Genomic DNA, 16,580 nt, shown 5'->3' with positions numbered 1-16,580 from the left:
TATTATTATTATTATCTTATGTTTGACTTTTGTTTTGCATTTGTACAAGTTGGCTCCAAGTTTCACCCAGAGACCTCAAGAGACAACAAGTTAGAAGTTCATGGTGGGGTTATGCCTACGGTGCCATATATTTGGTTTTGTACATAGTGTTGTTCTAGAGAATGTTTAAGAAACCTTAAGAAAATTATGTGTTTGTTTTAAAATTTGAGAATACATAAACAGTATTTTACATGAGATATGGGCAGTTCCAACAGATGGTCATCTGTTGGAATATTCCGGTTGTGGGGTACTTCCAGCTCCTGAGTGTTGGGAAGATTTGAACCAGTAGCTGATTTCTCGCATCAAATATGGTTACTCATTCGAGTATGTGGCCTTTTGTAATCCGGTTGATGACCATTCCAGTTCGTATTTATTTTGCTTTGTTAATAGTGAGGCATGACGAGCTTCGACGTTGACATTAGGGGATGGATCTGTCTGTTTAGGGTTAATTTTTTTAAGACAACACCGTTTCCGAGTTCTCTGTATGTAAACATTGCTCGTAACGTAGCTTTTTAAGGTTAACAGATCTATATCAAGTATGTGGCCCTTATTATTATTTGTTAGCATGCCAGGCAAATTCCTTTGCAGTATTTCATTTGTCTTTACATACTGAGAGAGAGAGAGAGAGAGAGAGAGAGAGAGGGAGGGAGAGAGAGAGAGAGAAAGAGAGAGAGGGAGGAATGGATTTAAAATTTTCTGGTTTCAATGATTCATTTAAAGGTGGGACAGATCATTTCTTTTAGACAATATCAAATGAAGTAATGAATGTGACAAATTTTAATTAACATCAATCTGCATGTGTACACCCTGCTCCCACGCAAGAGATTTATGACCTAAGCATTGTTAGTACACCAAAATTTATGTGTGTGCATGCATACATACACACACACCCATATTATAACTGCATTTGACTGAATAGTTTCTGAAAGTTAAAAATTTACATATGTCCTAAAAGCAGAGTTCAGGGATTATCTTCCTACTACACAGGAAGGGCTAAATATAGTAACATGCCTGTGAGGGAAACGATTGTGAGAACTTTCACTTATAAAACAATTAACATGATGCAATATGATATATAACAGTACAGCAGTATAAGAATAATAGATGAAAGCTTTTCAATACATAATGATTATGTTATTGAGGGTGAATGACATTGAGAGAGAGAGAGAGAGATTGAGCAAGTTAAGATTTTGACTGACAGTAAGAAAGAATGGAAGACTAAATAAGACTAATAAAAGGATGATGCATTTAAAATATCCAAAGAAACACAAACACACAAACATATAAGATTAGTTTGAGTTAACCCTGTGACAAGATGTGACTATATGAAGTTGTTTTAGCTTAGAAACACAATAGTCAAAATATTTTCAATGTAAGGCAAATGAAAATATTAGCAAATCTGGTTTTGTCTAGTCTGAGACCAAAGAGTCTATTTGAAGTCATCCAAAACTTGGAAAAGAGAATTCAGTTAGTTTAGAGAAGTTAATGTATAATTGAATTTGGTATTTATTATCATTTAAAAGGAAGTTATAAACAAACAATAAATTCGAAAAGCAATACATGGTTTTGTTTTCTTGAGATGTGAAATGTCTGTGTTTCATAGCAGTTGAAGGCACTATGCACTAGCTATGATATATAGTTGTAGAAATTTAAATGCTTTACATTGAGTAAAAGCATAATTATTTATATACAGCGTTTTAATTGGAAATGTGATTAAGTATTATTTCAAATGATTAAAACCTTTTTCAGAGGTTTCAAAACAAATATAATGCATTTATATTAGATTATATGTAAACAAGCAGTAAATAATTAGAGGTAATTGTTAAAACAGAATTTTCAAATATGTGTGCCATGTATCTGAAAACATGCAACTGAAGATGTTTTAATGCTAATGAATCCCTCAAATAAGCAGGTATACACACACACACACTGATCTGGAGAAGTATGATTAAAATCTAAAAATGAGTATACTGATCAGTGAATTATATGAGCTAAAGCAGGAAGCTCAATTAAATGCTGAAGTTCTGTTTTTAACCCTCACATGTCTCTTAAGCAGCCTGGAACTCAATAAACTGAGAAAAAATGCATGGTTTTTTAAATTATTGAATCAATAAGTAATCTTCAGAATTTGGAAGTAGTGGAAGGAAATATATATATATATATATATATATATATATATATATATATATATATAAACTTAAGTACTGTTAGTGAAGACTTTATGCTTAAGTAATTGATATTATTAAATGAAAATAAGGGCCATGCAAAGAATTGACATGTGAAGTTTGAGTATTAAATTAATAGTAGTGTTGTTTAGGTCATGTAACCACAGTAAATTAATCAGTGATGGTGCTATAATTAGTGATAGGTTTGTGACTAGAATTTGAAATGGAAGGCTGAAGTTTTGAAAACTCTCCCTACTCTAACAAGGATGAGGGCTAGCTGTAAGACATGGCTGTGAAATGAGGTTGATGAAAATTGAGCATCATTACAAACAAACTTATTAGGGAACAGTAGCTATTTTAAAAAGAATAGTTTATTTCAAGATAATTTTTTATTAATAGATTCTTGAATTTGGTTTGCTTTTATTCATTCAATTATTACCTAGTTTATTAGTTCTAGGTTCCTTTAGCTTTTTCTTTTTACTGAGGAGATCAGCTTTAGATTTAGCTAGTAAGTATTTAAAATGATATTAAAACGTCTTAATAATAATAATATTACAAAATCAAATTCCTAGATATTTTAATCTGCATTGATAAGCTAATCCTTAACTCAGTTTGGATTAAATTTTAAGCTCATCATAACAGCTTTCACATTAATCTATTTTACCATTACTATTGAAACTAGTGTTGATACAATAATTGAACTGGAACCTTTCAACATGCATTGCAAAATAGATTTTGTTCTAAAATATTTATAAGAGCTAATTATTGATAAACTATATGCATCTCTTCAACATTTTCCCATTTGATAAAATAGAATTGGTATGGATATTTTCTATCATATCTATGTTCTGATCAGAGCCCAAAGGGGTTCATTTTTCTCTTGTACATATGTATATAATATATATTATTCATTCTTTCATATAATGTCTGTTTTTTTTTTTTTTTGCTAGACAGCTTGGCTTAGTCAAGGGGTCAGGGATATATTTGAGGGAAGATTTTATGGCCAGATGCTCTTCTTATTACCAACCAGTGCCTGTTTTTCAAGAAAGTTATTTTTTTTTATTCCACAGGTCTTTGAAATCACAGAGCAACAGGTCATGTCAACAAGAGATGTAAACATTGCTCAATGTTTTGATCAAGCGAAGCTACAGAATGTCAACATTCACATGCGTTAATACATACGACAAACTGTTATGTATATTTACACACAGGCATACATCATTGGACTTATGAAAGTATGATGTGCATGTGTGCACATATGTATGCATGCAAGTCTACCTACTGTGTAACCTATATCATTGACCTCTTGATACCCACTCACCCCTCCAACACCCATAACGCTTACCCCTCTATCTCTTATCCCTCACATCACATATCTCTGTCACTCATCTATCTATTACCCATACTACTGTCATCCATGCTTTTATCTGTCTTAGTTGTGCTTCCTATGCCAATGCCCCTATTATTAATTTTTCTCTTATCAATTGCACTGGACGATGCTGTTAGTGTAACTAAGAATGGCCCTGGGTCTCTCTCTTCTCTTCTCCACAAACTACACTCTCCCTATCTCCCATGCCTTTGTTACCTGTCTTCTGCTTGCCACACATTACATTCTTTCACCTATTCTTATTGCTTGTTTCTCAATCACTCCTTCCTTTCTTTAATGTCCTATGTTTCCAGTACGACTGATGATAGAAGTGGATTGCTTTTGTTTGTTGTATGTTATTTCAAACCAGTGTAACTAATAATGCCACTGCTTCTGTTCTGACCACCTCCTCATCACTTCTTGATGCTGCCCACTGGTACAAGACCAACCTACTTTCCATTCAACATGTCACTATCTTTTTTACTTGACCCTATGGGCCATCTAGGTGCTACACAAGACCACTTGTGCCCAGTTCCCTCTGCCTTCAGCCTCCTCTTTTGTACTACCTATCATTATCTTGTGTTACCCCATCTGATATCTGACAACATACTCTATTCTTTTTTGCCCACAGATCCTGGGCCTCTGTCATTTCTCTATACCCCGTGTCATAGTTTTTTGTCATCACTCTGCCATCTCACTCATGTTGCACTGTACATATGTATCTATCTCAGATTACTTAGCATTCCTATCACTCTTCTGTTTATCAAATATCTCTCCCACCATTCTCAATTATGCCTCAAACATTTAAGCTTCTCACTCAGTAATGAGGCTAATGAACAAAGAGAGACATAGGATTGTGAGGTTCCTTCAGTCATGTTGAGAACATAGCTATCTTCCTAGTGCTGGTATCACAATACAAACACACAATACACTCTGTAAAGTATGAGGTTATGGAGATCCTCTAATCTTGTTGAGGACATGTCACTACTCCAGTACTGGTGGTATGAAAAGGGTAGACATGTATTTCCTCTTTAGCAAGACACCTGTGCCTCTCCCTCTATTATGCTTTAGCCTCTCAACATGTAGCATAAAATCACCTGCCTCTCCACTACATCACTTAGCTGAGAATGGGGAGTTTTTTCTTTATCTTGTAAATTACTTGGCAACCTCATTAGTGCTGGTGTTGTGAAAAAAGCAACCAATACACACTGTGAAGTGGTTGGTATTAGAAACGGTATCCAACTGCAGGAACTATGTCACTGTAGCTATTGGAGCTTGATACAGTTTGGATCCTGCCTAACTATCCAACTCATGCCAGCATGGCAGATGAATGGTGATGAAAAATGTCAACAACTGAAAGAAGAGCAACCACACATTAGAATTAGTTGTGCTTAATTGATTCCAAATGACAACCATTTAAGAATGAAAAGGTTCAATGACAGTATCCATGTATATGGGATTAATTTTTAATCATTTCTATTCTTAATATCTATTTCTTAAAACTGATACAAATTAGGTTGATCTTGTCAGATATATTTACTCACAAAATACTGTGGCATAAACCTAGTTGTATTTGTTCACCTTACCACTGTAGTACCGCTGTATATATAATATTTTTGTTTTACTGAAAAAAAAAAAAAAAAAAAAAAAGGAACTTTCCCTAATGTGGGGACTGCTGACATGCAAGAGATCACTTTATTTTTGGAGCAGTTATACTTTTAGATGACTTATGCAGAATAGCAATGTTTCCTTATTACAAATACAAGAGTATAAACATTTATTTTAGAGTATCAATTGCAGGTATCCAATAATTTTAACTTCAGTAACTAACTAGGCATAGCATCACAGAAAGAAATGGCAATCCAAGAGATAGACATGCACGTCCTTTAGGATTGCAAGCTCAAATAAGAAATCGAATTTTAAGTTAAATATAACCAAGATAGCAGTTGCTTACTTTTAAGACCATATCAATGATAGCAAGAAGAAGAGTATATATACAATGCAGAAGACATTTATTACAAAGCTAATATGCATAACAGAATACTAGCTATCATTGTGTCTATTCGTAAAGTACAATCAGAATTATATGATGCAGTAATGTTTGCAAAAACCATAGAGAAACATTAAAAAAAAAGCACAAAGGAAATATACTTATATCCATACTCTGAGATGAGCATAATGATTCTGGTGTAACGGCTTTGACTCTAATCCCCCTTTCCAGGTCTCAAACAATTCACTTCTATAGACTCAGCAATGATTGTAAATGCAATGTGTGTATGAGATGACTTTGGTGGGACACGAGAGTTCCTTGGCACATCATCCATGGCAGTACTAATAGAACAAGTACAAAGCAGAGATGTTGCAGCAGTGATAAAATTGCCACTCAAATTTTTAAGTAGATTTTCCTGACATTGACAGCATATAGGCTTCCCATTTTAATTAACCTGTAAATGATCTCTGAGAGGTCTGCTATAAAAATCAGCACATTATTGCTTTTCATCTAGTTTTTGTCTTACAAAATTAGAGATAATATGAAGCATATTGTCCATAATTTTGACATGAAATAATGATTTTAAAAAATCCCTTTTTATCTGCTTCATTTAATCTTTTATTGTGTGAAACTATTAAAAACATTACCTAGAATGGCATAAGACATATGAAAGAGGGAAATATAATAATGAAATAATAGATTTTATATTATATCATAGCACATTGGGCTATGAACAACTGCAAATATTTTCCAACATGTTAACCATAGTAGCATCTAAGCAAGCTATATATGAGAGGAAGCAGTATTGTAGCATACAGAGGTAGTTAACATGAGAATGGAAAATAACATGAAAAATCCTTGATGGGAGATATGACTAATGAGTTTTGTAAGGCAGAGTTCATCATATTAAAGAGAGCAAAGAAATATACAAATGATTGAAAAGCACAATAAATGATAAAAATGAATTTTGATATTTTGATCTGTACCCAAATGAATACATTTACACACACATCCATTCTGTTAGTTTATGCATAGGTGAAGACCAAATTAATGTCAAATATATAAGTTGCTAAATTCTTGTAGCATTTCAGTTTACTAATAACATCTATATTGTCAATTTTTTGGAATTCACTTTCAAATTATAATGCTAGATAGTCCAGTGTGGGTTTTATAGAAAAGCTACCTAAAATCAATTGCTCACTGCAAAATAAAAACAAAGAAAAAAAAAACTATTCACAAAGTAATATAAATCAATAACTCTTTGCATATCCTTTGTTGGGTGTTGATTTATAGAGCTTTAGTAATTGATTTAGTGTGTTTTTATTTCCACTTGAAGAAAAATTGAAAACATAGGCAGTGGAGCAAAAAGAGTAATAAAAATTGAGCTTGCTTCAATAAGTAGGTTATAATAATATCTCTTTTTGAAAGTTAAAATTTTGCCTTTCTACATTCCACTGTTTAAAAAGTAAAAAAACAAACCTGTTGATTAACAGTAATGTAGAACGGATAATTAATGCATTAAAAAGTAAATGAAATAATTTTTTTTATAAACAAACTATTTCAAAATTAAAGATATAAGAAAAATATGTACATATGTTGAAACAATTTTCAGTTGCATAAAAATCAACTGCATTATATAAATGTATTTCAATAATAAAAGCACCATAGTAGATGACTGCATTTTGTATTTATCAGAGATCTAATTAAAAGTGTTTTCCCATGTTTAAAATTGGACTGCTCCTATTTTTTTTTTCTTTTGAATATAAAGAATTTGAATCAAAATATTATTTACCTGCAGAGTTAGTTTGCAGAGGGGATTGAATAGGAGCTGATGCGGTACTGCTCCCTATAAAATGTGGACTGACACTACTTCGTGGAGGGGTACAAGGAATAGTTGGCATTGGACTTCCAAGACAGCTGGATGTTCCGCTGCTAATAGAATCTAAAAAGGAAAAAACAATCTTAATTCAACAAGAAGCTTATGTTGTGGTGTGTATTTTGTGTAGGGATATAATGTAAGATTTACAGTTGGCTCCAAAAACTACAGTGATGGAAACTGGATTCTGATGGTGAATTATTAAAAAGATAAAAAAAAGCAAAAAAGAATCCAAAAACACATAGAATGTTTATTAAATAAAAACAAAGATGATTTACATAATTTGTAATTACAATGATAAAGCTGAACTGAATAGTTCTAATTTATTTTGCAGTGAATATTATATTTCTTCATAAGTTAATCTGAAGAAGTGGGGTCAGAGTGGAGATTTACAAGTCTTTCTGGAGTGCAGAGACATCTAGGAAAAATTGGCAGAGTTTAGAAGTTAAAGAAAATGAAAAGGCAGTAGAGATTGAAATAATTCCAAGGAGAAAAGAATTGACCAAAGTATTTGTGTGGCTTCAGGTAAGAGTAATATACAAACAATAAGTTCATAAAAGTAGAGGCCATTATAGTTTCATTTGTAGGAACAGAGGAAAGAAAGCAGCTCAGTGTTTGGTCACTGGTTGTAAAATGTTGTTGACTGAAAGCCTGTTTATCAGACAAATTTTACATTGATGTAAACTTTAGGATGTATGTGTGTATGTAAAATTCTTCCTTCAGAGATAAGCAGTAGCATAAGGGCTGTTTGCACTGACTATTTGAAGGTTTAAGTAATTTCTTGCTCTGAAGAGAAAATCCTGTTTTTTATGAATCAGTCTCTGTACTACACGTGGTTTCCATGGAAACATACTGTAAGGAGTGTAAGGTTCTTTTTCAACTAGAAAAGTTAAGATACTGGAAGAAACTATTTAGCAACAAATGTAAATGAGTAGCAATACTGTATCATAACTTATTCATCACCATGTTTGAAGTGAAATACACATTCTTTGTATTTCAATTGATTTTGGAAATAATCAAGAATTTAGCAGCAAAATATCTGGGGTTTTTTTTTTCATTACTAAGCTGGTATTTGGAACATAACTTAAAAGGTTCTTACATGAAATTATGATGAAAGATTCTAATTAAAAAGCAAATCCTTTAAAATTAGAGGTTTTGATTCATAACCAGAGGTAGTTTCAAGCAGGTTTATATCAAAAAGATTAAAATGGAGATATTTTAATCAAAACTTGATTCATAATAAGCCAGTTTGTAAGATTATGTGCTTGAATAAAATAGAACAATAAAAATCAATCACGCCTAGATAAATTTTATGGATATAGAAAGGAGTTTATTCTTTTTGATGAATTCATTTTTAAGGGTAGTTAAGGCAATATATCATGTGTACACACTGAAGTTTTTTTTTATAGCTGATTTTTTATAAATTTGTTTCTATTTCTATGATTTTTAGAATATCTAAGTTTCTGATGCATTATGTGGAAAAGCCTAATATATGGCCAGAAATTAATACCACCATCGCTTGATCCTTGGGTGCCTTTAGCAGAGCCCACACTGTTTTCAAAACTTCAGAAAGTCAAATAATTATATTTACTGGAACAAGGATTTGAGAAAGAAGAGGGCTGAAATTAACTGCTCAATTTTGTTAATACAATAATTAAACTGAAAGTAGTTTAGTCCTTTTATTGTATGTATTTAAATTTTGATCAAAATGAATAAAAAAAAGCAACAGAAAAATTGTCCTGTATTTTCATTAAAAATATCCTCGGATTTTCGAGCGAGATCGTTGCCGGTGCCCCTGGACTGGCTCTTGTGCGGGTGACACATGAGGTTTTTCGAGCGAGATGAGCGTGGCCGTTGCCAGTACCGCCTGACTGGCCTTCGTGCGGGTGACACGTAAAAGCACCCACTACACTCTCTGAGTGGTTGGCGTTAGGAAGGGCATCCAGCTGTAGAAACTCTGCCAAATCAGATTGGAGCCTGGTGTAGCCATCTGGTTTCACCAGTCCTCAGTCAAATCGTCCAGCCCATGCTAGCATGGAAAGCGGACGTTAAACGACGACGACGACAAAACTAGATAATGTTTTTCTTCTTTTTTTATATGGATATGGCTCTAAAGATCTACCAAGTTTCCTTGTGTATAAACCACAAACATATAAGGTACTGATATTTTGTACATTGTCATTATAATTTAAGATTAAGTTTGAATGGATTTTAAAATGTATCAATATTTCTGCAATGAAATTTATTATATGTCTAGCTAGCATGATGGAAAGGAAAAATAATTACACCACAGACATAATATCTAAAAAAAAAAAAAGAAAAAAATATAAGATTAACAAACCTGTTTTTGATAAACTTGCACCCCTGTAGATGCCAGTCTTAACATTATGAGAACTAGAGAAGCCACCAAAGCTACCAGCTTTTGTAACTGGCATTCTGGATTTAACTGAGCTATCTGTACCATAACCACTAGAGGAGTCCGTACTGCTCCAAGGTCTTGAACCAAGATCTTCCTTACTGCCACCTAAGCTAGCAGGTCGAGACAGCTTTCTCCTGAAAATTAATGGTATAATATAAATATGTAGTTTGTATTTAAAGGTATTTTGATTAAGTAGGATGTAATTGGATCAAATGTAAATATTGTTTTATAGTTAAATGCTGTTAATTCTAAAAGCAATTATATCGAATTCCTCAAGTTGTTTGATGTTTTCGGCATTAAAATTGATATCACTCTAAATTGACATCTAAAGGATTATTTTCTTCCTTTTAAATTGAGCAAAATATGAAAAAAAAAAAAAAAAAAAAGTTCCAAGAACTCCTGGCATATATAAGAGTTTAGTCTGCATACCAATTAGTAGGAAAAGTTATGTTTATATCATTTGGAGAAAATATTTTCTTTCAATGCCAGTTATAAAAGAAGATGAAGCTATTAATTTCAGCATTCACTATTACATTCTTAATAGTTTCCCAAGCATTAGCTCATGTAAATTATACTGAATCTCTAAATTTCTTCCCTAATAGAAACTACATATATATTTTCACATTACATTAACCAGCATCCTGAACTTACCAACCTCTCTTGCTATGCTAATATTTAATCCATTTGTGTTTAATGCTTATTTTATTATTGAAGCAATCAATCATTTACTCTACAAGTTTAAAAATGATTTCCCTAGGATACAGTTCCTTTATATTTGTAAAAGATTGTTTATTACAGAAAGAAAAAGTAAGTATTATTTTTAGTTTTTTTTTTCAACAGCAATGCATATCGTAGTAAAAAAAAAATAGCATTTTCAGAAATGATAAAATACAAATCAAGAAGACAAAAAAAGACTTACATAATATTTAGCTGTGGATCTTCAATTGATGCTTGAGGAGACTGGAATAAACAAAATTGATGATTTTTGAAAAAATCAGGAAATACCAACATTTTAATAATGTACAGTGGTCACTAAACTGATTCCAAATGTAAAATAGCTGGTGAATGCGTGTATGAATACACACGCACACACACACATATATATATAGAAAGAGAGAAAGAAAATAGTCAGTGTGTGCCTAATTATGATTCAGTAGTTTGGATAACCTACCAAAAGAGATATTATAGAAAGAAATAAAAACCCATTATCATCAACATAATCTCATATGTAATTCCCACAGAAAACATTATAAACTGTAATACATACATACATACACACACATATGGGGCGGGGTGCATGCAGAAAAGGACTGTGAAAAAGATAGAAACATAAGAATATGAGACTAAACTTTGGACTGTACATAACTTTTTAAAACTAGATCCTGAGTTAAATTTCTGGTAGAGTTAATACCACTTTTCATGCCTGGGGAGGAGGTGGATAAAATTACTAGTGTAAACAGTAGTCATTTCAGTTGTAGGAGAGGAGAAGATTGAAAATAAAAATAAAGATTACTTTTGTAACACATAGCTATTGATGGAATTGATTCTAGTGTTTATTTAAACAGATTGTATTTCAGCCACCCTCCCACAATCCACCCATCTCTCCACTTCCTGTTACCTTTATAGCATCCCACCTCCTGACAAACCATTGTTTCCAGCAAGGACTTCCCAGAAACCAGCCTCCTGGAATCTGCTCATGAATTCTTTGCAGTTGTTTATCTGCAATAGTTTAAATGGAACATTAATGACAAGAAGGGCCTGTGAAGGTCATGAGCAGTGTCCCTTCTTCCAGACTCAGCTCCCCACCCAAAAAAAGATGCAAATTATTGCTCCAAAATATAGAAGAATATAATAGTACAGAAATGACTGTAAAAACAGTAAGAAATGCATGTTATCAGAAGCACATTATAATAATTTAGAACATGTCATTATACATATATTATACTTATGTATTTTGGAAGCAAAATTCTTTACTAAAAATCATACCCTCTGACAATCCATTCTTTATATGAATGAGTGATTGTATGGGATAGATTACTCACTGTTTTCTCTAGTTAAATGAGCAAAAAAGCTGATATGAGTATTTTTATTCTGTAAGGAAGGACCCAGGGACTATGACTATCTTTTGCTTATGTTTGACATCATAATATTACCCAATGAATAACAATCTAATTGACAATAAAATGGATTAGAAATATATAAGGACAAGAAAAGCTTAAAAAAAAAGCATGTGCAAATAAATTTTGTATGATTAGTAATATAAACATTTATAGCATATATACATGCATATATTCACAAGCACATGTATAAAATCATCATTATCATTGTCTGTTCTCTTCCCACGCTGGCATTGATAGAATGGTTCATCGCTCCAATGTTATATTTCTGGAATGATTCTATGGCTGGATACCTTTCCTCTTTCCTAACACCAGCTTCTATACAAGGTGTACTAGATGAATATTTTCATACACCATCACTATAGCAGTTACCTTACCATCAACAAGACTAAAGAACCAACTCAAGCCCTACATGACTGCTGCTTGAATCGATTACCAATTATTTAGTGTACTGGGTGCTTTTAGCAGCACCAGCACTGCTGGGGCTCATCTAGCAAAGTGAAAGAGAGAATCCAATCTTTTCAGGAATATTTATTGTGAGAAGCTGGTAATGGAGAGAATAATAGAGAGAGTAGTGTTGGGGTGGGGTATAAAGATGACTGAAGGGAGGGGAAGGGAAAGAGTACTGTCAGGGGTTAGTGTGAAGGAGAGGGGAAGGGGAAAAGTGGTAATAGTAATGGGATGGGTGGAATAGGTGGACCTAATGATGGGATAGGTCAATCTGTCAGCCATACCAACAGGAGTTGTACAATTCCTTAGGGTCCAAGACAGTTCTTATTGGAGTTAAACAAATTTGTTGAGAGTGGAGACCCTGCTAAGGAACACACACACACACACACACACACATGCTTAAGTCAAATGAGGATGGGTTTAAGGTAGTGGTTCTCAATAGGAGTTCATATAGCTTTTAGGGATTAGTAAAAGATTTTAAAATTTGTGTGAAATAAATTGGTTATACTTCTACAATACACAAAATATTTTAACATTTTTCTTCAATACAATTCCTAATAAAAAATGTAATAGCATTTTTTAAAACATCAAATGGTTATGAGAGTCCATCTGAATAAAATAGGAACCAAAGAGGTCCATAAGAAAAAAATAGTTGAGAGCCACTGCTTTAGAGGATACAAGGAAACCAATGTTTTTATTGAAGAAAAATGACAAGTTGGTTTTTAATTAGGAATTAAACATCATATATTTAGGAAAGATGAAGAACACTGAGAACAAGCATTTCTTTTATGTAGGCACAAATTAAATTGTTTCTGTGCAACCAATAATTTACAGAGATTGTTGAACTGATTCCAATATATCATTTATTTAGTAGTCTCTAGAGGTATAATAGACAAAGTTTACTGAATGAGAGAATTGAAACTGATCCAGCTATCTCCACCTGTCACTAGGAAAGATGACAACAAAGACGACGGCTGCCACCGTCACCAACAACAATTAATTTGATATTGATTCTTATTTTGCAAAACCTGAAAGTAATAAATAGCACCAAGCTGCTAATGTATAATCAGGAAAAATAAACTGATGCACACTGTAACTTCCTGAAATAAAACATTTTCTCCCACATATTCAATTACTTTTTCATTCATATGATGAGAGGAAAAAAATGTCACATAATTTTTACAGTCACCCTAAAGATAATTGGGTGAAGTTAAAGTGATTAATGGCTAGTTCAAATGATTTGGAGTTTGATGAGTGGATGGAAAGAAAAAAACCCAAACATTGAATGAATTTAAGAAGTGTGAAGTTCTAGTTAAAAATGATTAGGTAAAGTGTTTAAGTTCAAGAACTATGAAGTGAGACAGCTGCAGGATGATAGAGGGAAAAAAAGAAGTGAGTGGGTGGTTGTATTTATCAATAAGCTTAGGTGAAGATTACATAAAATCGAACAATATAGAGGATCGTATGCCATAATAGTAGTTATTGTAAATTTTATGATGCTAAATTTATAAATTAAACTGGTTCTATTATTTTATATTTAATTAAAGGCGGCAGGTTGGCAGAATTGTTTGCATGCTGAGTAAAATGCTTAGCAACATTTCATCCACTTTTATGTTCTGAGTTCAAATTCTGCCAAGGTTGACTTTGCCTTTTGTCCTTTTGGGGTCAATAAAATAAGTACCAGTTGAGTACTGGGATCAATGTAATTGACTTAAACCACCCCTGAAATTGTTAGCCTTGTGCCAAAATTTGAAGTCATTATTTTATATTCAATTAAGTGAAATTAATAATTTCAAAGTTGTTCCCCTTGCCCCATTTTACTAGAATTAGTAATTTTGATAATAATTGACAGATTTTCTATAGGTGGATGTCCTTCCTGTTACCAACCTTCGCTTGTAACTAAGCAAGGTAATATTTCTCATAACCAGACATGTTTTTTACAAAACTAGAAATGAACAACATTATTTCTATGATGGTGATGCTTGTTTTACAGCCATCACATTATGTCAAGACAACAACACACAAAATACACATAAACATATATATATATATGGACCTCTATAGTAGAAGACACTTGCTGAAGGTGCTGTGTAATGGGACTGAATCACATGGTTGGAAAGCAACCTTCTCAACCTTCTCAACCACATCTGCACCTGATGTTTTGCAAATTTCAGAATAAACTAATTTTCAGTGTTAAATATGTGAATTAGATTTTAACCTTTTACAGATATCTGACTGAAAGCAAATGGGTTAAAGCAGGTGAAACAAGCAGCATAAGTACATTGTTACCTAAGCGCGTTGTATAGTATGCCAACAAAAACACACACTATATGCTTTCTATATGCGGTGTGTGTGTGTGTGTGTGTGTGTGTGTGTGTGTGTGTGTATTCTATTCTTTTATTTGTTTCAGTCATTTGACTGCAGCCATGCTGGAGCGCTGCCTTTAGTCAAACAAATCGATCACAGGACTCATTTTTTGTAAGCCTAGTACTTATTATATCAGTCACTTTTGCTGTATCGCTAAGTTATGGGGACATAAACACACCAGCATTGGTTGTCAAGCGATAGTAGGTGTAAAACACAGATACACACACACACATATATATGCATATACGATGGGCTTCTTTCAGTTTCCGTCTACCAAATCCACTAACAAGACTTTGGTCGGCTATAGAAGACACTTGCCCAAGGTGCCACACAGTGGGACTGAACCCAGAACCATATGGTTGGTAAGCAAGCCACTCCTATATATATATATATTATATACACATTCATTTAATGTTGAGAAAAAAAAAAGCTAAAAATTCAAATAACTTCCTTAAAAATGGGACCTCTTATTAAAAATAGGGATTCATGGAAATTTTTGGAAAAGAGGAGGTGCTTATTTGATGAAGTATTTTCTAACAGCCTTTGATAGTAGTTTTTGTAGACTTTCAAAGGACCATTGATAATATACATTGGTCTACACCATAGAAGGTACTACATTACTATGATTTATTGGAAAAATATGTCAATCCCATAAGTGCAATACATCAAGGAAGTAAGTAACTGCTGAGTATGTGCATTTGATCAATTCTCAAATGAATTTGAAGTTAGTTGCGGAATGCTACAAGGGGGTGTTTTATCAACTTTCATGTATGTTGTTCTAATAAACTACACCACAAAGGAAGAGAAGGAAAGAGAAGGAAATGAATGGATTTATGGAAAGTTATTTGGCTGATTTGAATTACAACATTGATTTGATTACAAAACAGAATACAAAAATATAAATAATGGTGTATAAGCCTGATGAAATACATGAAAGCTTAAAAATATACACCGTTATAAGTAAAATTATAAGGACTGTGTTGTGATGGTTCTTTAGAAATTGAATTTAATGAAGGATTTAAGAAAGAAAATTAAGCCAAGGAAATGCTTTCAAATAAGTGGAAATCACATAGACTGATACTCCATATGAAAATTAAACTACAAGAAGTGTTCTAATATATGGAAGAAAATCATGGCATACCAATCAAATCATAGCTACTTGTTTTAGAATCTTTGAAAACAAACCATCACAAAGAATCTTGGAAATCAAAATGGTGAGAAATGAAATGGTTTGAAATAAAATAAAATGAAATGAAGGCAGACATTAAACAATGATGATGATGATACAAACCATAAAATGTCACGAGGTATGAGAGGTGACTATATTTATTTAACCACTTGTCATCCTTAGGATTATGGTTGTTTCACAGCTTTCTTCACGTAACAATAATTTCAGTGTATAATAAATTGTTTACATGTTTGCACTAATTATCCAATACAATTGTATATTCACGAATCAATACTAATAAAGAACGCTAACAGTTGTGTCTCTTGCACACCACATCTGATGCTTCTTAAATTCAACTTTTCTCTCAGGGCACCTACACTCTGTTGTGTATGCACACTGACATTACACATCCAGCGTAGCATACTGGTTTCATTCCTTGCAAGCTTACGCATGTTCTCAGCAGTCACGGCCCATGTTTCACTGCCATGTAGCATGGCTGTTTGTACACATACGTCATACAGTCTACCTTTTACTCTAAGTGAGAGGCCCTTTGTCACCAGCAGAGGTAGGAGCTCTCTGAACTTTGCCCAGGTTATTCTTATTATATATATATATATATATAT

At 32.9% G+C, this 16,580-nt stretch overlaps 1 protein-coding gene across 8 annotated transcripts in view; it reads right to left on the bottom strand.

The window, feature by feature from the left end:
• The window catches only part of LOC106880470 (cAMP-regulated phosphoprotein 21), a 158,759-nt gene that overhangs the window by 20,521 nt on the left and 121,658 nt on the right, over positions 1 to 16,580 (bottom strand). For all 8 annotated transcript variants that reach the window (XM_052967005.1, XM_052967004.1, XM_052967007.1 and 5 more), the window contains 3 exons: positions 10,775 to 10,815; positions 9,778 to 9,989; positions 7,353 to 7,502 (listed from right to left, as the gene is read on the bottom strand). In XM_052967005.1, coding sequence (XP_052822965.1) covers positions 7,353 to 7,502; positions 9,778 to 9,989; positions 10,775 to 10,815 — 403 coding nt within the window. The remainder of the gene's footprint in view (positions 1 to 7,352; positions 7,503 to 9,777; positions 9,990 to 10,774; positions 10,816 to 16,580) is intronic.

The sequence above is a fragment of the Octopus bimaculoides genome, chromosome 4, assembly GCF_001194135.2.
Source record: "Octopus bimaculoides isolate UCB-OBI-ISO-001 chromosome 4, ASM119413v2, whole genome shotgun sequence".
Classification (NCBI taxonomy): Eukaryota; Metazoa; Mollusca; class Cephalopoda; order Octopoda; family Octopodidae; genus Octopus; species Octopus bimaculoides.
The sequence above is the reverse complement of the archived record's forward strand: the minus strand, read 5'-3'. Positions and strand labels throughout refer to the sequence as shown.